This window comes from Labrus bergylta, chromosome 2 (assembly GCF_963930695.1).
Source record: "Labrus bergylta chromosome 2, fLabBer1.1, whole genome shotgun sequence".
NCBI lineage: Eukaryota > Metazoa > Chordata > Actinopteri > Labriformes > Labridae > Labrus > Labrus bergylta.
In genome coordinates, this window is record NC_089196.1 from 12922760 (window position 1) to 12950477 (window position 27718).

Sequence of the window (27718 nt, forward strand, 5' to 3'; positions counted from 1 at the left end):
GTTCTTCATTCAGTGACTCAACAACAAAATCTGAATCAGCATATTTCATTTCTACCACTGATATTGAGAGTTCTGGAGACAGCACTACTAACATCACGGATGAGTTACTTATCTCAGCAACAACTGTCTCCTCTTTATCAAGCACTGTGTCACCATCACCCACAGCATCAATGGAGTCTGGAATAAGTGGTTCTTCAAAAGCCACTGTACCTGTACCCTCATCAACCACCAGCAGTGTGAAACCAACCCCAATGTCAACCAAAACAGAGGTTTTCGCGACCACAAGTCAGACAGAGAAAATGTCATCTCTTTCGATGTTTGGTTCTACCATTCTAACAACAGAGGAAAAGAGCTCAGGAGATCAGACAACTGAGGTCTTGGTTACAGTCACTACAACTTCAACAGCCTCCTCATTGTTCAGCACAGAGAAACCAACAGCATTGCCAGTTATTGGACAAGACAGTACTGACATAGATGGGACAGAACGTCCTGCAGTAACACCTTTTTCCGGAAAGATTGAGCAAAGCTCTCTAATGACAGCAACAGTGGAAGATATCTCAGTTGACCAAAGCCAAACCATGTTCTCTGCCACCTCCCATGTTACAGCTAAATCTTCACTCTATAGCACTGAGGCACCATCGGCAACAGTATCACTGGAGTATGAAAGACGTGGTTCTCCAAAAAACACTGTACCTGCAGCCTCATCAACCACCAGCGGTATGAAACCAACCTCAATGTTAACTAAAACAGAGGTTTTTGCAACCACAAGTCAGATAGAGAAAATGTCCTCTCCATCGATGTTGAGTTCTACCATTTCAACAACAGAGCAAGAGAGTTCAGGAGAAAAGAGATCTGAGGATTCACTTGCAGACATTATAGCTCCAACAGCCCCCTCATTGTTCAGCACAGAGCAACCAATATTACCAGTCACCATGTTCTCTACAACCTCCCACTTTACAGCCAAATCTTCAGTTGACAGCTTCGAGGCCCCAATAGATATTATAACAACAAAGATTAACACATTCCAACCTGATCGACATTCATCAACCCAATCCTCACTGCTGTTTGAAACAGAGGAGTCTTCATTTGAAACTATGACAGTAGTACCTGACTCTGGACGTGGTGATTCTATTGAAGTTGAGTACTCAGTAGAACTCACTTCTCCATTCTCAGATATAACTTCCCAAGAAACAACAGGTACTGAGGGACCCTCTGTGCAAACAACAACATTAATCACCCCCACTTTTAAACCATTAATTACTGTCAAGGATGAAATTGCTGTTACTAAAGAATTTTTAAGCGTCACAAATTCCAATACAATCAAAGCCTTGCAACCCATTGTAATCCCTAGTGTCACAGTGTTTACCTCAAAGGAAACCTCTACCTTCATTGACAGCGAGAATTCAGGTGACTCAGGTGAAGGGTATGATTTTGAGTCAAGTACAGATGGATCTGGTGCAGAGGGATCAGTTGATTCTAAAGAATTTGTTGTGAACACTGAAGAGACTGAAATATATGAGAATGGCAGAACATCAGGCATGCTAAACACTGTATCCTCGACTCTTGCCAGTACTCTGCTTACTAAGGAATTCATGTCATCAACCCAATCACCGCATATGACAAGCAATGAAAATTCCATCAGTGAACAGGGTAGTGGAGTCTTCCCAGATGACACTGCAGACGAGGTAGAAAGTGCAGATATAGATTTTTCAAATGGGTCAACTGCATTTGTACCAGTCACAAGTACTTCTACTATTTTTACCACGCAGAAACCTAAAACAACAGCATCACATGAAGATGGTATATCTGATATTCAAAACTCTGTTATAACTGCCTCTTCTGTCTACAACAGTGAGATGCCAAATATGACTGTGGCATATGCAGTCACACCTACCCAGTCAGTTAGCACATCTATATCTGCAACTGAAATATCAACCACAATTCCAGGCCCTACTTTTACAGTAGGAAAGAGCTTGGTTCACCAAACTACTAAGATTTTTACCTCAAAGCCATCAGTGGAAGAGAACACCTCATTTGGAGAAGCAACAGGTGAAACTGAAACCTTAGTTTCTATTATCCCAACCTGTGATGAGAAGATTTCTTTACAGGAGGCTATAAGTACTATGGATACTGAGAGCCCCATTACTTATGACATGACAGAGGCTACTGTTTTGAAAACGGGTAAAAATGACGGTATTGTAGCTGATCATATAATGCAATCGCCCTATACAACTATGTCCCCCCTTTCAACCGAAGATTCAGTTAGTGAACACCCTAGTGACTTCATCAACATAAGTTCCAGCAGCAAACAGAAGCAAGATGGATTCACAGGAATGTCCACCCCAATACCCTCAATTGTATATCATAGTGTAACAGACCAACAGGTTGTGATCATTACCCCCAGTGGCAGCCAAGCAAAGACTGACTTATCTGAACAAACGCCCACCATGGTCCTGCATGTGTCTAAACCATCAACAAGCAAAAGCATCATATTTACAGAGGAAGCAAAAAATGACCTATTCTCAACAGTTACCGGCACTATAACGCAAGGTAACCCCACTCCAGAGCTTGTCATCAAGGATAATATTATTATTGATGCAGATACTATGGTCATAGTTCCATCTTCTTCATTTTACCCCACTATCCAGAGAGAGGAAGCTGGAGGTGTCACAGCAGTTACAATGACACAAACGTTTATTGTAACAGAAGAACCAGAGGGTTCAGGGACTGATCAAGCTGGTCCTACACCAGTAACTTTAAATGCAAGTCCAGCAATGGATTTGTCATTTGGATCAACATCAACATCCTCTAAATATTTACTGTCCACCACAAAACCATCCACTGTTTCTAGTATGGAGACATCCAGTGAAGAGACAATCACACTGCAGGCCACCGCAACTACTGCTGTGTCTACAAACTTAAGCTCTGATTCTACTACACCACAGAGAGTTTTCCCTGTTGAGACGAGTACCAAACCAGGACCAGTTGATTTATCACATGAGGACACTGATGATGGCACTAAGTCTGTCACTGAGCTCACCACTTCCTCATCTTTTCCTTCTCAAACCTTAATGGAAAAATTAGACACAAGCTCAGTTACTCTGGTGTCCAGTGAAGAGTATATGGTCAGCACAGCTAAAAGAGAAAAATCCATGTCCTCCCCATCCACAGCCATATCAGCCCCACTGTTCACCACACAAACCCCCCTCACAATGACACAAGAGGAAGAAACCGAAAAGAGTGAGATAACCTCAGAGACAGAGAAAGCATCTTCATCTGTAAAAGTTCCATCTCATTTTGATGGTGCAACATCAGCCCCAGCCCATGAACTAAACTCAAAGGACCAAATCACTTCTAACAAAACATTTATTTCTACATCACCAGTGGTTTTTTCACAAAGCACTGCAAAGCCTGATGTCATGGTTCAGTTTGTCACCACCTTTGTTCCAGAACCAGATACTACACCATCTGAGTTGTTCCAACAAGCCAGATCGGAGATCACATTCACTCTTCATCCCAACATTAACGTCAATGAGAAAAATGTCTTGTCAACAACCAACCCAATGGTACACAGCGAGGAGACAAGCATGCATGTGAACCCTAATGATTTAACTACCCATATCAGAGTTGAAACCCTGTCAGAAGAAAAAAAGACAGCTGAGGCACCAAGCCAAGCACCTGTAACTATAGAAGATTCAACTTATGCTGAAGGTAGCACAAACGAAGGCAGTGAGGTCCTTAAAACATCAACTGATGTTGCAAAACCTTCAAAAACAACAGATGCATCAGAATATTCCAAAGGAACATTGCTTCCTGGGGTTGAATATACTACTCCAAAACTTGAAAATTACAACTTGACTAAGAAAGAAGAAGAAACTGCTGCTGTTGTGCCTTCATCTTCTACAGACTTAGGCTCAGCTGAAACCTCTTCAGGAACTTCCGTTGAACCATCTTGGAAGACAACAACAATTCAAATCTCCACGGAAGCTAAAATCATTCCAGCATCAACCGTGTCTTCACTGTTAAGCACTGAAACCCCATTGATGGCTTCCATTTCAGGTTCTGCCTCTTCTTTGGTATCTGAAACTGTGGCTGCCTCTGTAGATTATAGAGATAACATCCCAGATTATGACTTAACAAACAGTTTATTAGAAGGAGTTCCACAGTTCAATGAAAATACAACACCTAGAACAGAAGGAGTTTCTACTACCATCCCACCTGTTGTTTTGCAAAGATCTGAGAGTTATCCTGTTGAATCAGTGAGTAGCATTGACAGTAGCTCAGAAAAAAATAAAACACAGTTACCTGTAGTGGCAGCAGAAGCCATCAATTTGTTGCCTTCTGCCTCAGCTCCCATCAGTGTTGCATCCTCCTCTGGTGGTGCTTCAAAAAGCACCAGCAGCTCAGAAAAAAGTATGTCCACAGCAGACACTGTTAAACTGAATGGCAATGAGGTTGAGAACATTACTTCTGAACATTTATCTGTCACAACTAGATCACCTTCCGATTATTTCAGCACTAAATTCAGTTCTGAAAGCACATCCGTCACCTCTGAGATTTTGTCTGAAGAGATGTCAACAACAAATGAACCAAAGCTAAACAGTATGGAGGAACAAACTCTTTCCCCGAGTGAAATCAAGACTGTATACAAGATAGATGTTACCACAGCTTCAAAGATGGATTCTGTTAGTAAGGGAGATATAACTCATCCCTCTGAATTACCCATAAGGCCTCATACAGAGTTCACAACAACATTGACTCAGGAACCAAGTCGGACGATGTCGGTTGCAGACATAGCCTCAACTCAATCTTCTTTTTCTGAGGGGAATAATAAACTGAACCATGACATACCTGCACTTCCATCACTCACTGGAGAAGAATCACCCCTGAGAACAGAGGAAACAACTGCGCAGCCGAACATTGGATTGGGGCACACTGTTTTTGGCGAAACTGTTGAAATTCCAGGTACTTTTCTTTAAATGACTATCTATGGAACCCATTAAAATGTACAAGAAGTAAATTATTTATTGTTTTTTCTATCCACACAGAAGGTAACACATGTTCTGAAAACATTTGTCTGAATGGAGGATCTTGCTACCAGAGTGGAAGCATCTACACATGTAGCTGTGCTCCTGGGTACAGTGGTGATCGCTGTGAAACAGGTAGGATATTGTGAAATAGGAATTTCTCATCATAACTCATTGCTTTAATTGTCACCTCAGAGGCATTAAATTATACTTATTTTAATATGGTATAGATGAGGATTTATTTTTGCTTTTGTCTTTTCTCATGTTCTGTGTTTCTCATGCAGATATTGATGAGTGCCACTCAAACCCTTGCCTCAACGGAGGTACATGTGTTGATGGGCTGGCTTCCATCACATGTGTGTGTCTCCCTAGCTACACTGGGCTGTTTTGTGAGGAGGGTAAGTTTGTTGTTTATCTGATAGATTCTCGATCATATATTTCTGAGTATTCTAGTTCAGATTGATGAAAGCTTGATTAAACAGCTGGTCTTGCACATGTTAAAGAAGATCTATTAAACTCACTTTCACAATGAATTATATCAGTCTGGTACACCTATTGAGTAGTGTTGATAAATCTGTTGCTCTAAAACATCCTTATTTATCTAATACTTGTGAAAGTAAAACCCCTCATTTCAGAAACGGCTTATTTCAGCTGCTGTCTCTTTAAGGCCCCCCTCCCTACATGCCCACTTTCCTCCAATTGGCCAGCTCCGTTTGCAGTTGCAGGGAAATTTGAGTGAGCTTTGGGGTGGGCTTGTTCTTGAAAGAGCTGTAGGCATGCCCTACAGCTTTTTTCCATGCTTTGCTGTAATACTTGATGTCACATTCTGGCCAAGTCTCGTGAAGTGCCCGTAACATTTCATTCAGAGCTTCAGGAAACCACATTCGGGGATCATGCCAACAACTGTGTATCTTGTGATTAAAGACTTTGCATAGGTTTAGTATGGCTATCCAACATTGTAACATTGTATGTATGTATTTCAAAATGGATCAGCATAATAGATCTCCTTTAGTTTGTTTTTACACTTAAAACAATCACTCAACCTTAGTCTGTGGGAGGCGGACCAAACATCCTTAACTTTCATTTTCTTTAAGTTTTAGACACACAGACAGTGGGAACATGAGATATTTAGCACTTAATTCTGCATCAGATGTGGTGTATACTGTACTGCAATTATGGTAGACTTTATGTCACATATTTTAATATTCATTTTGGACACTCAGTTAAAGATACAAGATAAAATGACCCTTAGGTTCAACCAAAGGCTTTTACCACATAACAAATGTGACAACCAAAGGCATACCAGAATTTAGTTCCCATATAACAATACTTCTTTGATTTGCAAGTCGTGCTTCACTTTAATTCCAATTTTTGTGGATTGTGAACTCAGCCACTATACTAAAACATTTGCCAGGACTCAGTAAGAATAACTTTAAGAGGGATAGTATTGGAAAAAGTATTTTTTTCTGTTATTCTTTGGATACTTGATTGAGAAGGGAAATAAACATACAGTTATCTGAGTTTCTGTAATTGCAAGACATTCATAGGGTTAGGTGTGGTTTTTATTATTATCTGACAAGGATACCTTGACTATGTTCAGATCCCTTATAAATACCATCTTCTCTTAAGTCTCTTAAGCTCATATTCAATTGAATTTGGAATTTTGTCATGTCAAAATGTGGACAGCAACATCAGATTATACATAAAACAGCTTAGTTGTAACTGGTGCTTAATTTATTATATTACTGTTTGCATCCATAGTGCTGTTGTTAGCGCCTTGAAGATATAATCCAACTTGTATTTTTTCATACTGAGTAGAGTTATTATTCAGAGATAACAGTAGCCTGTTTGGTTGTTTTATGTGTTAGAATAAGATGATTTTATGGTTCGTTATGCATGGATTCAAGTTACAGCTTAAAGTTATTGTATTTTAAAAAACGTTGATCCTCATTTTCCCTTTTTTTCTGATCCATCAGATACGGAGACATGTGACTATGGCTGGCACAAGTTTCAGGGCCACTGCTACAAGTACTTCCCCCAAAGAAGAAACTGGGACACAGCGGAGAGAGAATGTCGCATGCACGGGGCTCATCTCACCAGCATTCTCTCCCATGAGGAGCAACACTTTGTTAACCGTATGTTTGATTACACTACATCATCGATCCTAAGAACATGAACTTATTTTAACCTGAAGAAGATTTAAACATTTAACGTAAACTATATAAAATGCCCAGAGGTTGTTATATTGTCAATGCACGATAATAATTCAGGCATGTATAATGCCATTGCTCTCTTTATCTTCCCCTTGCACTTTCTGTAGCCAGTCCTTAAAATTGCATATGGTATAACAAAGAAACTTGTTCTGCTGTGTTTAACTCTATCCTGTATGACAGGTCTTGGACAGGACTATCAATGGATCGGCCTGAATGATAAGATGTATGACAGTGACTTCCGCTGGACTGATGGCAGGCCTATGGTAAGACAGGCTGCTTTCTCACATTCTTATGTCTTAACAAAGATGACACAGAAATAGTCATTGGACAAGATGCTGATGACAAAGGCAGTCATCTAAGCTAATTAATTATTTTCTTGGGCTAGAGGGACCTTCTCACGACGTACATGCCTCTGCTTCATATCACTACAGCATGGTGGGTGACGGCTCAGTTCATAGTGTACTGTAGAACTTGCTGTTTAGTCAATATGAGCCCAGCAGAAGAAATCTATGTGCAGTAACAATGCACAAAGATCGAAATCCTATGAAAAGGACTGGGCAAGGGAGATGCATATAAACTGTTAATAAATACAGTTAAAAGACAGCAGAGAAGTGGAAGTGTGTTTTCTTTAATGATTGTAGCTTCTTAACAGCTTCCTCAAAAGACAGGAAAGTGGCAAATTACTATGTGCTTGTATCACTTCAAAGATAATCGTCCAGGAACAGAGATAAGGGAGATATGGAGACAGCCCTGGGGTTAGAAGCAAGCACAGGCAGCCTATGGAGATCCTTGCTTAGCTGAGAGATAGAGGGGTGATGAGGGTGTGAGTGACGCTGTAAAGGGGAATTTTGCAGGCGTAGACAGGTATGATCCCCCTACTACCCTAACATGTATCAGAAGGTCCAGCCGGCAGGGCCACCCGGGGGGAATGGCCACCAGGCAGGCAGACACACAGATGGACAGCACCTGTGCTTGGAGAAACAGTTGATAGAAGCAGCCCAGGGAGTCTGGGTGGGTGGTCACTTCCAGTGGATTAAAATATAATCATGAACCAGACTAGAGTTAAAAAAAAAAAAGATTTTTAAAAAATTACCTTTGGAGATTTTGAAAGAAAAGTTATTAGTTTGAATCACATCAGGACTGAAATACCCAATTTTTGTTGTGTTTTTGATTATGTGTGGGGGATCAAAGTTTGTTTGATTATTTTAGGAGGATACAGGCCTGCTTTGTTGTTGACAGGTCACTCATTTGTTAAGTTGGAGTAAGCTGAACAGGAAGTGGCTGTGTGTTTGTTAACCATAATGACAGACTAGCAGAGCCTTGGGGCGTGAGTTTGGGGAAGGGGGTGAGGGATCACAGTGTTGAAGGGCCTGTTTGAACCTAGAATATGCTGAAAGACTTTTGGTAGCATCAATTCCTGGCTAAATGCCCCACAATACTACAGCTGTGTGTATACTGTATTGATGTGTAAATCTGGATTTGTGTGTGTGCATGTGGATTTTTGTGCTTGCAGACTTAAATGTGTAATGTTAGGAATGATTACTGTGTGAGGTTATGATATAAACCGTAGTTTTAAGGTAACTTTTAAATTGACCTCCAGTCCAGTACTTGTAGCATATCCAAGATTGTTTCATTATTATACAGTGGTATTGTTGAGTAACTATTGGTGCTTATTAATAATATTTAAAAACATGCAGTGGGAAACAGTGTGATTTCAAATCTTGATTAAAAACCCTACTCACTGGTTGCATTGACAGCACAGTAAGCTGGCTCTTATCTGAACAAAGATTATAGACCCATGTCAAACAAGTTATTTCTGCCTTGTGTTAGTCATTTTCCCTCTTTATGGACAAGTTCAGTAAGTTGGTGAATTTAAATTGGCAACATAGAACATAATGTAGCTTCCTCTTGAGTGAATCCCATGAATAAGGCTGTATTTACACTGCAAGCAAAAGTGACCTGATTTTTTTGCTCCTATGTGACTCCGATCACATTTTGGCATGTATACTTGTTAAGCCCAACACCCTTCTTAGCATCATGAGTGTGGTTTCGTGCACTTTCCACAGCAAGCTAGATACATATAACATATAACCATTATAAAATAACAAAATACATTGATCTTGATTTTAAGGGTTTGAATGTCTGTTTTATTATAATAATATACATTTAGATTCAAAGAAGTGTCCTCTTGAGGACACACAACTTATTATCATGTCTTGCTCTTATTTTAGCAATATGAAAACTGGAGGCCCAACCAGCCTGACAGCTTCTTCTCCTCTGGCGAGGACTGTGTAGTGATGATATGGCATGAAGATGGCCAATGGAATGATGTTCCTTGCAACTACCACCTCACCTACACCTGCAAGAAGGGCACAGGTAAAAGGACAAATAGAGTTTGATAGAAAAAGTACACATGCAACAGATACTTCTTTTACTTTAGAAATACTCCCTCTAATATTCACACTTGTGTTTTTCAGTGGCCTGTAGCCAGCCTCCTCTTGTGGAGAATGCACGCACCTTTGGAAAGAAGCGTGAGAAATATGAGATCAACTCACTGGTGAGGTACCAGTGCCGGACAGGCTTTATTCAGAGACATGTCCCAACTATCCGTTGTCGTGGGAATGGTCAGTGGGATGACCCTAAAATCAGCTGTATGAACCGTAAGTATAGAATTTTGTTTTGATTACATACAGTACACTTTGCTCTATCACTGTATGAGCCTTAAAAAGCACCATCACTGTTATAAATCTAATATTTGTTCATTGACAGCATCGAGCTATCAGAGGACTTTTATGAGAAGACATCAACATAATAGTCTCTACAGCGTCAACAACTTCAAGAGATGGCCAGATGAGGCCTTCCGCTTACAGCTTTACAGAGGAAGGAGAGATAGAACTCAACATAGGCGGAAGAGACACTGAGTGCCAATAAACATGGAACAGCTTCATTGAAACAAGGACACAAAGTTGATGCTTGTGTGAAAAGAGAAAAAGGGATTTCAAAGGAAAAGCACAAGAGAAAACTCACAAAAGAAACCAAATGGATCTGCAGTTTTGTTGCATCTTGGATGACGATGGAACTTTATGAAGTGCCTTTTAGTAAAAAAAAATATATATATATTGATACATGACTTTTCTTCTCACGGGGCAGTGCAGTGCCAATGAGGATCAAATACTTTCAGCTGGCTACTGGAAAAAAAATAATTCTTTTTTCTAACTGCAGAGTTCCTTTTCTGTCCTTTGCTCATCAAAAAATACAACTATGACTGTTGTCTAATATCTTTGTACTTTGACTGTGCTATTTAAAGTCATCATAACTGTTCATAGTCCTAGAGAAAAAGGTTGTGAAATTATAGCGCTTATTTTATGTAAAGAAACCCATTGTGTTGTTTGCTGTTTTAAGCTGAACTCTCTTTAACTGTCACGGTCATGCATGCAAATGTCTATTGAAGTCCTCGTTTTTCCAACTGTTTATTCTATGTCAAGAGATTCAGTTATGGCATCTGAAAACACAAAGAGGCATCAGTGGCAGTGATGGATTATGCAAAGACTCACAGTTTACATTTGCCTTTTTTGAATTTTCTACAGCCTATCAAACTTCACACCTTAATGCCTTCCTCTCTCTAGTTTAAGCCTCATCAGCAGAGATGCAAATCCATTTTTTCTGGATCATTGTTTCATAGCTTTTTTGGTGAAAGTTATTGACATTCCAGACCCGAACACATTGAAGTCTTGGGAAGTCTTACCAAATCACTCAGTTTATTATTGTAGATTTTTCAAGTGGTGGCAGCTCTGGAAGTCCAAATAACATCTCTTATAAGATCACCTAATCAAAGTTTTGCCAATGGATGAATGTTCATTGATAGATTCCTATAAACACGATCTAAAATGTATTGATATAACTTTGTAGGATTTTTTTTGCAATCAAACACGAAATAAGCCTCTATCGTCAAATAACAAAAGATGTCCTTTTTTTTTTTTTTTAAAGAAGGGATGTGTGGCTCAAGAAGCCTGTGTTTTATGCTTTTGGATGTTCCGTGCATAACTTAAAACTAGTTTCTACAGCATGTTTACAACACATGTAATGCTGTTTTTTTATTAATGAATCAAAGAGTCTAATGCTCTTTGGCTTATGATGGTTTTCTTCTTCTGCGAACTTTACATATCTGTTATTGTGGTTAATTGGAATCAAGCAGTGAGAGAATGTATTTTGTGAAACAAAACCAAAAGACTTGAACGTAAGGGCTGTTTTGGCAAGGATGCATATAATTTATTTTCAAGCTGCTCTTCATCTCCTCAGTTGGATAATACTCACATTTAAAATATGATGCTGTCAACTGGCCCAGCAGTGCTCTTCACATATTTTTTTATTGTATGCACAACAGGAGACCAGCCACGGTCACAGACTGGTTGAAAGGGAAGATGATACGATGGATTTATGTATTTTTACACCTTTAATGCCAACAGTGGACCAAAGAATATAGAGGGCCCAATTGGCTGCAATAATTCTCTGTTACTTTAACTTTTTTTTAAATTGTGGATGGTGATGTATGTCTCCTGTTTGTTTGTTTGTTTTTTGATCGAAAAATGATTTCGCTCTGCCTGTGAATGTCTATGTGTGTTTTTAAGCCTCAATGTGCATATAATATCATTTTATATTTATAACAGTTTTTATTTTAAAATGTGAATGTTTGGGATTTTTTGATAAGATAAACTGTATTTTCCTGCTTAAAATCACCAAAGAAATAAAATAAATATATTGATATGATATACAAATCATATTTAATCTGTACTTTTTACAAAAATGTTTAGAAAGGCGTTGGCAGCGCTATACAGTTTTTCAGTGTTGTTTATGTACCCCTTGAGATTGTGTAGGTTTTCTCAGTATGTTGTGGTTTCCTTTGAATTTCCAAAGATATGCGTGTTTGGCCGGACTGCATCTAGATTCTCAATCTTTGACTGTCTTTTTGTAGTGCTCTGACTGAGTAACAATCTTTCAATACATATTTCTTTAATGCAAGTCAGAAGGTGTCCGCTTACACTAAGGAGTAGGTAGTGCTGTAGTTTCACCAGCAGGTTGTGCTATCTGACTAAGTTATAAGCTTGTGTTAGTTGCAGAGTAACTATTTTCTTTTCTTCTGCAAAGCACTCACATACTCATAAAACTCATGAAAACTCTGCAATCAGTGACAAACATTAACACAACTCTGTGTATTACAATTATACATCATAGCAGAGTATAATTTTCAGTATAGCAGTGTTTTGCATGTTTACCAGAATTCAGAAAAACCTTACCAGACATGCTGTACAAGCCACAGTAGTTCTTTCAGGAGAAGCAAATATTACATGTGAATGTGAATCACAACAAATGGGTTCAGGATTAGAGGAAAGTAATACATAGGATGGTGCATCTAATGCTGCATAAATGTGGACCTCCATTACTATATCGCAGTACATGTTTCTTAGTAGCATGGCCTCAGGTGGCTCCTCTTGAATGTCTAATACTTGGTATGCCTATATGGCTGTGCTTAAAGAAGCAGATGAAATACGTTGGTGTAAAAACAGAGGCTTCGGAAGTGCATAGAATTTCAACAAGTTCCGAGTGGGCCTCCGTATATGGCAGTAAAAAGATCCCAGCCTAATAGCATAAAGCACTGTTACCAGGGTAATTACATGAAGTCGGTAGATGTAATCTGTATGTAGGTTAGATTGCTGTGGTTTTCACAGTGACTGCCCATTCTGTCATTAGAGAAGACTTGGCTTGTGATTAAAGGCAGCTCCTGGATAAGCTAGCAAGAGTCTACCCACATTCTTGACTCATGCAATGCAGATGTCTTAATGGTGATCAGCGGAAAAACCTCAACCAGGGGATTTAACAAGCTTTCTAGGTTTGTTTTGGAAATTAAAGGTAACTTGGCTCCTGATTGCTGCTCTGGCTTGACAGGCCCCTCAGATTATGTTGTTGTCTGATGCAGTGTGTACCATTCACTTTTTTCTCTAGTCAAGTTACCCTCTCTGGATACTATTGATTGACAAGTTTATGGGATGTAGCATCATTACACTGGCTAAAACTCAGAACAGCATTTGATTGGTTCAAAACATACAAGCAGACCAAAGTAAATTTTCAGCATTATTCCTGCAAAATCAACAGGAAAAATGTTGATTTTGTGAGGCTCATTGTATGCCATGTTTTTTGTAGATAGATAGATAGTAATAGTATAGTTTACTGCCCCGATTTTATGGAAGGTTATTTGTGTTTCTAAGCTGTAAAAAGTACAAAGGTTCTCCACATACTCATTTTTTCTTCTGTTCCTATCTGTCCCAGTAAACACAAATCCTGAATCAATGGACTTTTCACTATCATTGACATTTACATTTGCCAAGCATTTCACTATTGTATCACCCTAAATCTGACCCAATTCCCATGCATTCCTACAAGCACTCTTCAAGACTGTAGTACTGTTCCCTTTGTCTATTTCCGTAGTGGGCTTGCACCCTGGCAATGAGTAAAAAACCTTGCCTGAGAATAAATAAATGTGAAGGGAGTCTAATCTTAAATCCTCCTGGCAACATGCCAGAAACATGGCCTCTGTCCGTGGCAGCTTAAACAGTATTTAAATAAACCTTTATAACCCCACATCAAACATGTTGATTTTGTCCCAGTGTATAAAACTAAATAATTGATGAAACAGTCTATATTTATTTGAGCGTTGTATATTTTATTTCAAACTGCTTGTTGAAAAAGGTACATGGCAGCAAGATACAAAAATACCTTTACCATTTTTTCATACACAGGTGTGTACAAATGCACAAATAAAACAGACATTTTTAAGTTTTGTTTTTGCAAACAATGCATCTTCATATTACCACATGTAACCTTCAGTAAATACTTTTGTCAGTGCCCAGGATTAAGAAAAGTAAAAAAAGGTAAAATGTTACATTTTTTTATTGTAACTGATAACTTGAAAGGGTGTTGTCTTCTCGATGAGACACACGTTTCAATAACCAGCTCTGTATGTCCAACAGTGCCAACAGTGGTCCAAAGTATTCAGATCCATGAATATTAATGAATCCTCATTCAGAAGTGTAATGGATCATTAGCTTTACTCTGGCATTTAACGAATAAGAAGAGTGCCACTGGAAAGATAGATATACTTTCATGAAAGGCTGTGTTCAGGGCAAAAGAGGGAGATACTGTATGTACTAACTTCCTGATGTGCAGCTGTTTTTTTTAATACACCTGTTGTTACTTTTCTCAAAACTACCGTGAACAACATTGAAAAATAAAATCACAGAATTGGTTATTTAAAAAAAACAACAACAATATTAACATTAAAAAAAACAAGAGACGTTGTCTATGAGTAAAACGATTTAAAAAAAAAAAAGAAGTACAAAAAAAAAGTTAAAAAAAACCCTACTGCATGAGGTTACAAAAGTATAAATGTCTTTCATAATGTATTGGGATTGAACTAATGGTAGCTATTATTCAGAAAAACACAACCCAATAAGACAATTACATTCATTTTCTTATTAAACTGTAAATTGAGTCACAACTACTTAAGTTGGAAACCTTTCAACATTTGAATTAGTGAAAATAAAATATCCATAGCTCAACAGTGGGAGCCCCTTTATGTTCTTGAGTCTGTTCTAGAGCAGCAAATCTCTTTATGGGCAAAAATTCTTTAAATCTGCAACTTCACTTATCTAATCATTCTATGGAGGACAAAACAAACTTAGATGAAGTGCAACAACCATCAAGTTCTTGTCTCTGTCATGTCACTCATACATTGGCACCATTGCCTTTTCCTCAACAGTATTTTTGCTAATGGATGCACAGTTACAGAAAAACAAAACTTAATGGCTACAAAAAATGGTTATCACAGTTTCAGAAAGGTATTGAGTTCATGCTAGTTACAATCCAAAGCTTTAATGCTTTATAGATGACATTATTGGATGTGGTTGCTGCAGCTCTTTGGTGGTTATGGTTTTCGTTACTTCTATCTACCCTCTCACTGCTTATCTTTGTAACAGTAGACGCCATAAGACTTAACTCTTTTGTCTGGGAAACCGAGGAAGCGCACTGCACCTTCTGTTGGGCTGCAGTTCTTACGAGGCCTGGAGATGGGGTAGCGAACACTTCCGTCAGCCAACCATCCAGCATCGCAGCGATCGTAGCCCTCAAGCTTCCAGGCGGCATACATGTGGCCAACCTTAGCGATCTCTGCACCATCATCGACACATGCCTGCATTGCCTCAGCAAAGGTCAGCCTGTCGGGCTGCACCAGCCAATAGAAATGTCCTGACAGCAGAAAAAGTAAAACAGACTGTTAGCAGAACAACTCTATTTTGTACAGGGATTAATTCAAATATCAGTGAGTATAATTCTGATTTTTCTTTTAAACTGTCTGCTAAGCTGGCCATACGTAGCATATTTTTTCCCAAACCTTAAATTACAATGTGTTCTCTTGTGAATTCCCATCACAGGAATAATAGATATATAAAATAATGAATAAAGAAAATGGATAGTTAAAAATAAAATCGACACTCACCCTTGAGTGCAGAAGCATAGCAGAACACGTCAAAGCGGCTAGAGTTTTTGTCAGGGAGGCCATAGCTTCTGACACCAGGCTCATTGTTGGCCCCACCACAAGGAGCTCTGGATTTGATGATTGGATACTTCACTGAACCATCAGCCAACCATCCAGCATTGCACCAGTCCAGACCATCCTTCCAGGCTTCAAACAGCTGATCATAGGTGGCGATCGCAGCATCTTGGTCCTCACAGGCTTGAAAAGCTTCCTGGAAGTTCATGTTGTACCGGCCAACACGGGGGTTGTATGGGAACACAACACCTGAGACATGCAGGAAAGGTGAAACAAATGAGATAAAATATGTCAACGTTGAAGTCTATATGGTGACTGTAATGTTAGTTAAAGAAGGCCTATTAAGTATCTCAAAATGTCTGCACTTTAATAACTTATTAATGTTTTGCTAGTCTACCCCTCTTCAGGAAAAAAAACTATACAACTAGGTTTAAGGTCTGCTGGATTATTCAGCAAAGCCAAATATGAATATGGACCCAAGAAGTGGTGGGGAAATATAAATTCAACACCATATTTGCACATCAGTAAAGTACAATTCAGGCTTGAGTTAAGAAATGCTTGATAGTTAAATTGTACCACATTTTTACATCATCAAAATCGTATGGATTTTGTTTCAGTATTCCATAGACATTTTGGAAGCTGAACCGAAGTATCAGAAAGTTATAATGATTCTGTTCACACAGCTGTTGTCTAAAATATTGTGTGCTTGTACAACCTCCACCCAGAGAGAGCCTTCACACATGTGAAAAATGATCAACAAAAGGTGGGTGGGTGCTGCCTTTGGCTCATGAAGAGCTCAAACATATGAAAAAGATCTAAGGTGTCGCAAGGCAAAGTTTCAGGAATTTGTGGATAAATATGTAAATACACCTAACTTGCATGACAAAGCCATCTGTCTTTGGCAAATTTTAAATGGAAGACAATTTAGAGTGATAAGTGGATTGGATGTATGAGAATATGGACTGCAAACAAAGAAACATGTGTTTCTAGTTTGGGTTAGGCAAAATAATTCAAATGTAATCATAACTGAATCATCACAGTGGTTTGGATAAATCAGCACAAGTTTTCTGTTCTTATGTTTCGCTTTTTCCGCAACATGGAAAAGTGGATGTTTTCAATAATTACTGAAACGAAAATTGTTAAAGGAAATTATTAATCTTGCATGCATTTAAAACAGGGAAAGGAAATTTGAAATGACTGGTGATGAAGCACCTCCTATCATTCACACTTTCATATAAACATGAAGTTTAAAGCCCATCTCGACGCTACATCTTTAGATAGATACAAATAATGGGATTTACCATTAAGGTCACCAGCTTTAATTTCCAAGAGGAACTCTTGCACTGTGTCTTCCATCCCGTTGACGATCTCACAACGGTATTTTCCTGTGTCATCCATGGACACATCATTTATTACTAAGGAAGCATCTTCATTGTCTTGCTCCTGCAGAAAGACGCGATTGTAAAAGTTGCCATAGCTCCTCCTGTGCAATCCCATTGCAAGCAGCACGTCCTCATTCAGGGACTCGTCATCTGCCACCTTGGACCATTTGACTCGGATACCGATGTGACCATCGTCCTTGGACAAGAGCCGGCAAGGCAGGGTGACATTGGAGCCTAGGTCGGCAAAAACCATAACTGGAAAAGAGGAAAACATGATATTACCTCACTGGGGTTTGGTGATGACTTGGTTTATAGTTCATATATTCAAACTAGAGAATAATATAAGAATAATTAATGTTTGGTTTATGTTATATACTGATATAACAATGACTTGAAACTGAGGCAGTGTAAGAAAACACAAAGTCGTCGCCTCTCAACCGGAAGGTCAAGGGTTCGATCCCCAGCTGAGCAAACATGTCCGATGTGTCCTTGGGCAAGATACTTAACCCCGCATTGCTCCCGCTGCTTCGGTGGCGGTGTATGAATGAATTAGTGTTGTACTTACTCTCTGATGTACGTCGCTTTGGATAAAAGCGTCTGCTAAGTGAATTGTAACATTGTAACATGTTTTTGCATGTATAATAATAATATAATAATGATAAATATGCATTATATATAATGCATAATATTATTATATTTCACATATGCAGCTATGATGAAAAGCATTCCGTCACAGATGCTATCAAAGAGTCTGGGTGTATCCTGTTTGGTTTATTAGATACAGTTTTGGACACCAGCCAGTCTTCAGCCCCCTGAGCCAATCTTGCTCCTCAGTCTCCTTCCTGCTCTTGTCATAACTGGCACTTAAAAACCTTTAGTTCAACAGCTTTAACCCTTTAAATACTTATTCTTCATCTGTTCCATCAGATTTTTGTAAAGAGTATCAGGCAGCAAGTGAAGAACAGACAAAGTAAGCATATAACATTGTTGATGATATACAGAGTCTAGCTGTCATCATTATTTTGTTCCTCTGTGTATTTGCTCTGTGCACTTTCTTTCAATTCTCCCTGTCAAAGCTAGACCACCCTTTAAATCAAAACAGCAGGTCATTTGTGTCTCGCCGCGGGTTCCCACAATCTCCTTGACCTCCATGTTTAGACCTCACAGGGCTTGCTTAGTTAAGAAGACCCTGGCCAGCGAGTGGTGGCCTGTGCCAGGCAATAATAAGCACCAGATGGACGGATGTGATCCCTGACACCCATCCCCCCACAGGTATAGCTTGGAAAACCAACCTTGTAAGTGGAGTCAACCCCTTCAATGCACAGGATTTGTAAAAATAATATGGTTATTGAATAAATGATTGAGACAGTATTAATCGTTTATGGCTGAAGCTGAATTCAGTCTCTTGAGTGTCCCTTGGCAAGTCTATAGTCACTAAAAACCCTGAGCTGCTCTGTTTTTGATTCATTTTTCTTCCCTCTTTCTCAATATAGATATATGAACAAAACCAGACTCCTCTCTGACTGATTATGGTGTGTTGGGGCGCCTTCTTTTTTGCAGTCCTGTTTTGCCCATTTCATGAGATACACATTCAATAATATTCATTCCTCTCTGATTAACTCATAATTTGTATCCCAAACCATACGTACCCATCATGGAGTTACATCAATTTGTAATCGACACCCTTCAGAAACTGTTGTAGTACTCTGTTCAAACCACACAGTAGAAGCGTATCTGGACTTTGTTCAGCAGTGCTCAGATCATTAATATTGAGCCTTCCTGCAGAAGGATTTAATTAGCAGAAGCACTGCTGACAGAGTTAATCTACCCTTCAGTCCAACTTCATGTCATTTTTACTTCCATCTTCCACTAGACTGCAATTCTTCTTATATGCCAGAAGTTACTTCCATTGCCCCATCCAGTAGCCTCACTTGTCTCTTGACTGGTTAACGAGATGCCAGGTATATTATGAGCTAGGAAACACCCTTTTGTCACTGCTAATTACTAATGTCTTCGAAAGCAGTCGCAATTCCTCAATGCCCGTTCTGTCGTTGAAGAATGACTCACTGCTCCTCGTGTCTCATAAACCCTCAGCATGGGTAGCAGTTGCATGAAGTGTGATTGAACCTGAGGGGAACAGGGTGACTAAACTGTTCATCAAACGCCCTGGAAAGGTGAAGGCGATGGTGACGTCAACACTTAGCTCACCATATGTGATGCCATGCAGCATTTATGCCAAGAATATTCTCAAGAGGTTAGACTAAGGGCTTATTGTGCTCTCTCATGGAAAGATTTGACTGTTCAGAGAAAAAAAAAACGACAGCTGAATGTGGTTTTGCACAAAATGTGAAGAGGGAATGAAAGAACTGATGAAACATTACATAAGCAGCATAATGCTGAGACGTTATCTTGGACTAGCTTACTGTATACTAACCTAATACTGTATAATTCACTACATGAAGGCATACAAGTAGTCAAACATGTCTTATACTCTGGAACACATTAAAGGTAATGATGCCTTTGAGACAGTAGTAGCAGACAGGGAAACAGGCATGTTGAAAGTAATTCCATACTCTCTTCCTGCTCCTGCAGCAACCGGCAGACACATGTCCCACAGGAGAATGTAGCCCTGACCATGAGGGACACACTGCACTCATAAAGCACCAGTCTGTTGTGTGTACTTAGCCTTTCAGGAAGAGAAGAAAGCCTTTCTTCACTTTGTTACAACTCAAGCCACATCCTATTCATGTAAAACTCCCTGAGGTCAAAGGTGGTGCTAAATTGTTGGATTTTACATAAAAATGGGTCATCAGATAAATCTGAATTGTGTGTATCTGCATTTTTTGTAGTGCAGCAAAGATGTAAAAGAACACATGTGCATAACAATAAAAACAGCTCTGCAGCTGCAGCCAAGACCTACTGCGATTTTATGACCGAGCACAATCCTCTCTCACTCTGTTAAAACTTGTATTAGCAAGTGATTGGAACCATCTGCCTCTTTGTAACACTGAACTGTAAATTAACAACAACATCACAATGGTCCAAGTCTTCTCAGTGACCTACATTTTCTGAAACTACAAGAGTCTAATTCTGCAGTTAAACCTCTAAGCATAATTTCTGCTTTAGGTTATTAAATGAACACAATGTGGATGAGCTGGCGCATTTCCCTCTTTGATAAAAGGATATAAGTAATCAACTTGTGCGTAATGTGCCACACCTTTTGAAAGTGCAGTTAGACATGGGATGATTTTCCATATCCCACAGCTTTGTTCTCTTCTGCTGCTGCTCCATATTGTGTCAATATGGAGAAAGAATTAACAAGCACAGCTGGGACAAACTCATCAGGCCAACTCCTACACACCAATTCCAACAAACTCTTTCCTGCTTTCTCACGCAGAACAAGCACAAACAACATGGGTTTGTATCACTCACATGGTTACACAAAATAGAAATTCCAGTCACAGACTTCGAGTCATTTTGAATTAACACACATGCAATGGCAGCAAACATGGCTCCACTAACATTTCATCTTCTGGCCTACAGTAAATGCATTTTAAACTCAGCCCCCAGCCTCATTTCCAGCCAAACTGTTTGATCCCACCCAGCCCTTAGCAACCAAGCCAAGCCTTGGTAACCGACAACTACAGTAAGCATTAGACTGAACAGACTATTACCTCACAGGGAAAAACAGAGTCATTTGGACCCTTTTCAGCATGGGGCTCTATAGGTTTGGCTTTAGGTCGTTAATCTTAACTCTGCTCCTGTCAGGCTGCCTGTTACTGTGGCAGATGTCCAAAAACGCCCAATGCCAAAGTGAGTCAGTAGGTATTAGGACAGGCAACGCCCCGTGAACAGAAAGAGAATACACTGCTCATATGGCTAATAAAAGCTATACTGTATAGAACAATGATTGAGCTGAACCAGTGCTTTTACATAACCCAGACAGTGAGGTCATGCATAAACATAGAAATACTGTATACACAAATGCACATGTGACTCCACTGGCCAAAAAGAATCCTTTTCAATGTTTGGATTTTAAAAAAGCCAAGATCTCCACCCACAGAAAATGTATCTCCCCAGCTAGAAACTATTTCCTCCCCTCTTGGAAGCAAGAGAGCTGAGACACCCTTAATTTGACATCTACTGAGTCAGCCTGCAGAGCTGCTGAAAGCGCAAATACCACTAATACAACACAAGAGCATCCACAGTAGCTGGACATTTTTATTGTTTATCACAGCAATAGAAATATTTCATTATTTCAGAGTTTAGTTTTCAGATGTGAATTTGAATTACAACAACCTCAGGATGGAGTGCAGGTTCTCTCTAAGTGTTTTTTTTTCTATTTTTTTTCTGCTACCAGAGGAAGAGAAAGATGAGCCCGAAAAATAAAAGTCTTATAGACCAAGACCTGACCGTGGGAAATTCTGGACATCCCAAAAAGTCACAAGCACTGCTATCCCAGTTTCAGCCAACTTGACCCATGTCAAAGGTAACACCAGTAGTATAAGTGGTATGATTTTCACTCTGTACTGTAGATAGTGTGCATCTTTGTGAATGACAGAATGATTCTGAACAGCAAGCTGTGCTGTGCTGCTCTGTATGCAGTGGGTCAGTGAGTCAGTGGTGACTCACATGGTCTGTGTCTGTGTTTGTGTGTGTGTGTGTGTGTGTGTGTGTGTGTGTGTGTGTGTGTGTGTGTGTGTGTGTGTGTGTGTGTGTGTTAGAGTGTGTGTTAGAGTGTGTGTTTTACCCCAGAGACAACTCTGTTACCTACAGCTACAATGACTCTGTTGTTTCAGGATCCTGAGCTGTGGCACTACTTTTCTCAGGTCAATTAAACATCTGATTCTTATGGTTCTCTTGTTTCCCCATGCACAGTAACAATGTATGCATTCACAAAAGATAGAAACATGCACAAATTCTACATTATGATCTTTTTTTCCCCACAAAAAAATGAAATCTTACCTATTGGTGTTAAGGGAGGAGTTGTTGCCTGGCTGTATGCATTGCTTGCCACAGTCAGCACAAATATCGTGATGCACAGCAGACTCGTCATTTTCTCTTTTTTTCACACAAGGGGAAAAATAAAACTTAAAAAAAGCAACTTAGTTATCAAACTTTTAAATATTTTAAGGTAAATTTTAGCTTAGTATTTATTTCTCCTTTAATTTGAATTCATCTAGCTGTCCCTCTATCTGTCTTTGTGCAGCAGCCGCCGGTGGTGCTACTGGAAAGTTTGGGCTCCTTAGTGGTCCAGACAAGTGCCTTTTATTGAAGCTTTACATGCTTGAGACCACTCCCCCTCCCCTCATCACCATGCACAACTCTATACTGGCTCCCCTTTGCCACATTATCTTGAAAAACTTCCTCCTCCCTTGGGAGAATGACAGATGCAGGAATAGACAATTTTGCAGCAGATAGTAATCTGGAGTAATATGTATACCAGACATAAGAGGAACAACAATGACTTATGTAAGGAACACAACACAGCAAAATTATCACAATGTAGGTAGTAAAAATGAAACTGATCAGCTTTAAATGTAGTCTTATTAGAGGCAATAAGTGAAAGATAATAGTAAAGTCCAATGATGACTTAGTCTTGTCTCATAGATTGCAGCCTTCAAATGTTCTCATTGTTTTTACCCAGATTTCTTCAGATTTTACACCCATTTCCATAATTTATGTTCTTAAGGTCTCTTTACAAGGCTTCAATATCAGAAGTGAAAATGAACGTGTTTATGCTGGAAATGTTCTGTTGTTAATAACCCTAAATTGTCTATATTGCCCCCCCCCCACACACACACACACACACACACACACACACACTTGTGATAGACTTGATGTCTACTCACTTTGCATTCCTGTTGGCTTAAACATGTGTTTAATGCAAGATCCTTCAATGTAAAAGTCATCATAAAAATGATGTATACATAAGGCTGCTTCTGCTATTTAATACTCTCCCTTCTCTTCCCTTTCTTTCTTTTCCGTTCAGTATTTTTTCTGTGCATACGCTTTTCGTCTCTTGTCCTAGTTGAACATTTCCAACATCTGTAACCAAGTCAGCATATCCCAACCCTCCCCACAGTTGGATACTGACAGAGTCACTGTAAATTGTGTGAGGATGTCTCTCTCTGGCTTTTTCTAATAAAGTAGTGGAGAAAGAATAGCTTTAGTGAGATAGGACGTGGATTTGCGACCAGCTATGAGCACAGTGGGCCTGTGTGGTCCCTTCTAAACGTTTTCTCAGCCATCCTGATTGTCTTTGAAAGATGGTAAGGTACAGAGAGCAGAAACACGCTGCAGATGCTGTTCTAGACCACTCCATCACTTTAGTTATTGCAGCTGGGAAAACCCAAACAGTTTTCTTTCCATGTCTCTCTCTTTCTTTCCTTGGCCCTGTCTGTCAAACCCTCAAACCCCACAGAGATTACATGGTGGGCCCCTGTTGTATATTCTGAAGTCCCAGCTTGCCCTGGGTACATCCCCTCTACCCTTTGCTTCAAAACCTCCATTCCCCTGGAGATCTGAAGAACTATTACATAAGACAGAACAATGGCTAAAATTACAAACATCCACGTCCCCAGTGTGAGGGCACAGAGACTCCTCCTGACACAGACTGTAAGTTTAAACCATTCACCTTCTGCGTCATGGCAGCATCTGTGAGATACTCTTACAATTTCAAAGGCAATTGAAGCAATTTAACTGTTAACGGCAAGATTGCTGCATAAAAGGAGACGCTTGCTTCCTTCCTTCCTTCCCAGCAACCAGCCATTTGTGTGAACACAGAAATCTGGCAAACATATGTTTGAAGAAAATCACTTTTGTGTTACAATATTAGTATGCTGAACTATTGACAAGACTGAGGAAAAGAAAAGCACATTTTGCTGCAGCTTTGCCATTTAGATACATTGTGGATGAATGCTAGAAACTAAAAAGAAGTTAGAACTATTAGAAAAAAACTTGATCTGAGTTTACAATCAGCAGATATCTATTTGCAAAACTGTAAATATTGAGATTGTCAACTGCATTTGAAAGAGCTTGGCAGTTTCTATGAGAACTCAGGTTTGGGAGAGAAAGCATGACCTGTAGCCAAAGGTATAACTGATAGATAGATATATAGATAGATAGATAGATAGATAGATAGATAGATAGATAGATGGATGGGTGAATAGATAAATAGATTTTTTTTTTTTTGACCATGAGTCTGGAGGATTTCATTTGTGATGACTTGGCCAGAAAGAGTCCTGTTTGAAAAAGAGTTTGCATCCAACTTATCTTAATTTGAGCCACATTTTGCATAACAAAAGATAAATTCATGCCTGTTTTGCTCCAATTCTGTCTTGCAAATAGAGTCAGGTTCGCAGGGATAAACAGTTGGTGACTTTTTTTTCGTTTAGGTGCCAAGAAAGAAAAGGGTGCAGCAAGATCTTGTTAAAAAAAACAAGACAATAGCACAAGTAAAGTAAAGTTTATTTATATAGCACTTTTCAGCAGCATACATACAATAAAACAAGAACAAATGAGTAAGTCATGGACGACATTATCAAATTTTGTACTGTACCACCAATATGCACTTAGCAGGAAAGTTAGTCCACCCATTGCTAAGCACAAAATAAATCTTGTATTATTGTATTTTCTGCTTTTCTATTTTCTATTCCCAAATTAAACTACTCGTGAAACAGTTGGATATTAAAGCACCTACTAGGACTAAAAGGTCCAATGGAAAACAGATAAAACAGATTTAGACCTGAAAGAAAGGCTATAAAACACAAAGGGGATGACATTTCTAACAGGCTCCGCTGTGTCTCTCTTGAATGAGACCCCAAGGGCTTAATTTCAGTGCTCAGAGATGTGAAATAGAATTGAAGAAACCAAAAGTAAATTTCCCCTAGTCTCTGTTTCAAAAACAGCCAATCTGGAGATTAGCACAGGCATCTCCTTTAATACCATTTTTCCGGTGTTGGCAAAGTGGTTGAGTTAGTCTTATGCAATCACATATCACATTTGTAAGCACATGTGTGTCCATCTTTGCTTATTTCTTAATACTGCAAATCTTATGCATCTGTATGCGTGCACATTTGGGAGTACAGAATGTACTGGCCTGTATGGATGTATATTCAATGTCTTGAGCCTGAGAGGAGTCCACCCAGAGTCCCCCTCACGTGTCTCCTGTGTCAGAGCCAAGTCTCAGGGCTATGAGCACATTCACAGCTGGCTCTCTACAGGCTCAGCTCTCAGCTCATAGACGGGTGTTACGATTTCTGTTAACATATAGCAGCTCTCTGGGTCCCACCCATCTGAGGCAGAAGGGTCAGAATGGCGCGTAGCATCCGAAAAGCGACTGTGACCTTTGGGAGTCTCTTATATAAACTTTCCATAAGGCTGGACAGGAAGAGGTCAAAGCTGAACAAGCATCGGTTTTCCCTGTTAGCCAGGTTCACATTAGCCACTGCCAAACATGTGTTTGTCATTATCTACACCAGTACAACATGTGATTAGGCTAGAAACATTGCTGGATATGACGCTCCTGTTAATAAGGCATCGATGCAACAGTGAAGTGAGAGTCTGGGGCTTTACAGTCCTGGGTGGAATGAATAAGCAAATGTATTGCATGGGTACATACGTGAGCAGAGCTGCTCTGACGCCCCACAGCTGGTGTGTCTCAGTTAATCTCTTCCATATCAGATCAGGGAGGAACCCAAAGAGCTTGTTTGATTCTGTTGTTTTTTTTTTTTTTTTTATGGTTTTACTCTGTCATCAAATCTTGATTAGAGGTGGCTCCACACATGGTGGCCTTGGTTGCTGCTTGGCTTCTCAGGTTATTCTGTGCGCCATCTGTGAGCAATGGCTGAATGGTGTCCAGAGTGTCAATGGCAAAGTTAGAAACTTTACTTGGGTGTTCAGAGTTTTCAGCCATCTGTTTGCTTTCAACATAAAACAACATGATGCAGCAGTTAAGCGAGTCTCAAGGATCAAATTAATCTTCACATACCATTAAATAGAACATGACATTTATTAACAATGACATTTATTAAATCTAACTTAATGACTCTTTAATACTGAGGACCGGCTTGACTCTTATGATATTTATGTCAAAATGTGTAAGAAATATGTTTTTGACATGTTACAATGGCATGTTTGTATCCGTATGGGCTTTGATGTCCTACCATTGGACATATCAATATCCGACAAAGAGATGGAGTTAAATACACTGACTTTAGGACTGTACTTTACTAAGGTGGTACCACTAATATTTCCTTTTCCAGTAAGGGAGAAATGTATTTCTACCTCTACTTGAAAACAGGACAACAACCTGAATTTAGTCTTAAAAATGTAAACATTCTTTAAGTCTATTAAAACTTTGAATATAAGTACATTTTAAATGATCTCACTTAACTTACGGACAGCAAACACATTGACATAGCACCACATTTTAAGTTAAGGTTGAAACAGTTGATAATTTGAACATTGAGTAGTTACGGTGCAACATAAAAGGGATGGTTAATTTTTTTAATGTATCAGCCACAGGGATGCCGGTCGGTGTGGCTCCTTTACTGGGAGACCTGCATGAAAGCTAGGCTATACAAAACCATGGCGCGGTTTGTACCCCTTAATTTATCTTATTTTACGAAAAACCAAGTAAAAAACATTCTGGTTAATGTATGCTACATTGAGAACATTCTCAGCACTTAACTTTTCCACGATAAGACACTTTGTTTTAGCACTAGTTCAGCACTCTGCATACGCGTTTATCCGCCTGCGGCATGCTGATCAGCTGTCTGCGACTATAGGGTAACAACTCAACTTGGACTATGTTAAGAAGGCTGATAATTATATCATGAATGTTTGATATAACTGCTTCCTAGTTTGAGATATGTTTAAGCAACACATATTAAACTAGCAAACTATAAAGTTTGTTATTCTAACATAGTCTTCCTATTTAACAACGAACACATCATGTGTTTTGATCCAAACATATGGTGCTGACAATGGGTTATGTCATTATGCAATAAAATACTGTGAGGACTTACTTTGTACACTAACTTCCATATGGCTCTTGTGGTTTTCCAATTTGATTCGTGAAAATTGAAGCAGGTCCATTAATCTTTTTTCTGACTGTGGGAAACTGTAGTCACTTAACTGATAAGAATCCTGACAGGGATCAATTTAAACCAAGCTCCAACTGTTTTGTAATTGGGTTTAAAAAAAGTCACAAATGATGGTGATTATTGTTTTTTGGTATATAGTTTGTCCTTAGTGTTAAAGTTTCTCATTGGGACCTGAACAGTGTGTGGACCTTTCCTGTTTTTCTGCAGTTAATACCTTTTTTTTCCCTGCACCTGAATGCAATTTGCTAGGATGTGCGAACACTAGTCCTTTTTCTCTTTTGGATAGTGTTAAACGTACATGTTTCTGTCTGTATTATTTTGTTTCTCAGTTTTATGTTAATGATATTGGTAAAATTGTATTCATTTTTTTAATCACTTTTGTCTA

At 39.2% G+C, this 27718-nt stretch overlaps 2 protein-coding genes across 2 annotated transcripts; one reads left to right on the forward strand and one right to left on the reverse strand.

Annotated features, from left to right (window-relative positions):
- The first annotated feature begins 560 nt into the window (after positions 1 to 560).
- On the forward strand, positions 561 to 12020 carry LOC110001756 (versican core protein). Its single transcript, XM_065965171.1, has 8 exons — positions 561 to 4965; positions 5049 to 5162; positions 5312 to 5425; positions 7004 to 7162; positions 7421 to 7503; positions 9472 to 9616; positions 9718 to 9900; positions 10010 to 12020. Exons 1-8 carry the CDS (start codon positions 579 to 581, stop codon positions 10159 to 10161), a joined length of 5337 nt encoding a protein of 1778 aa, XP_065821243.1. The 5' UTR covers positions 561 to 578; the 3' UTR covers positions 10162 to 12020.
- A 1917-nt stretch (positions 12021 to 13937) lies between these two features.
- On the reverse strand, positions 13938 to 22467 carry LOC110001580 (hyaluronan and proteoglycan link protein 1). The gene is made up of 4 exons (XM_020657070.3): positions 22190 to 22467; positions 17144 to 17479; positions 15789 to 16091; positions 13938 to 15538 (listed from the first exon to the last, which is right to left on the reverse strand). Exons 1-4 carry the CDS (start codon positions 22278 to 22280, stop codon positions 15249 to 15251), a joined length of 1020 nt encoding a protein of 339 aa, XP_020512726.2. The 5' UTR covers positions 22281 to 22467; the 3' UTR covers positions 13938 to 15248.
- Between the last annotated feature and the right edge of the window lie 5251 nt (positions 22468 to 27718).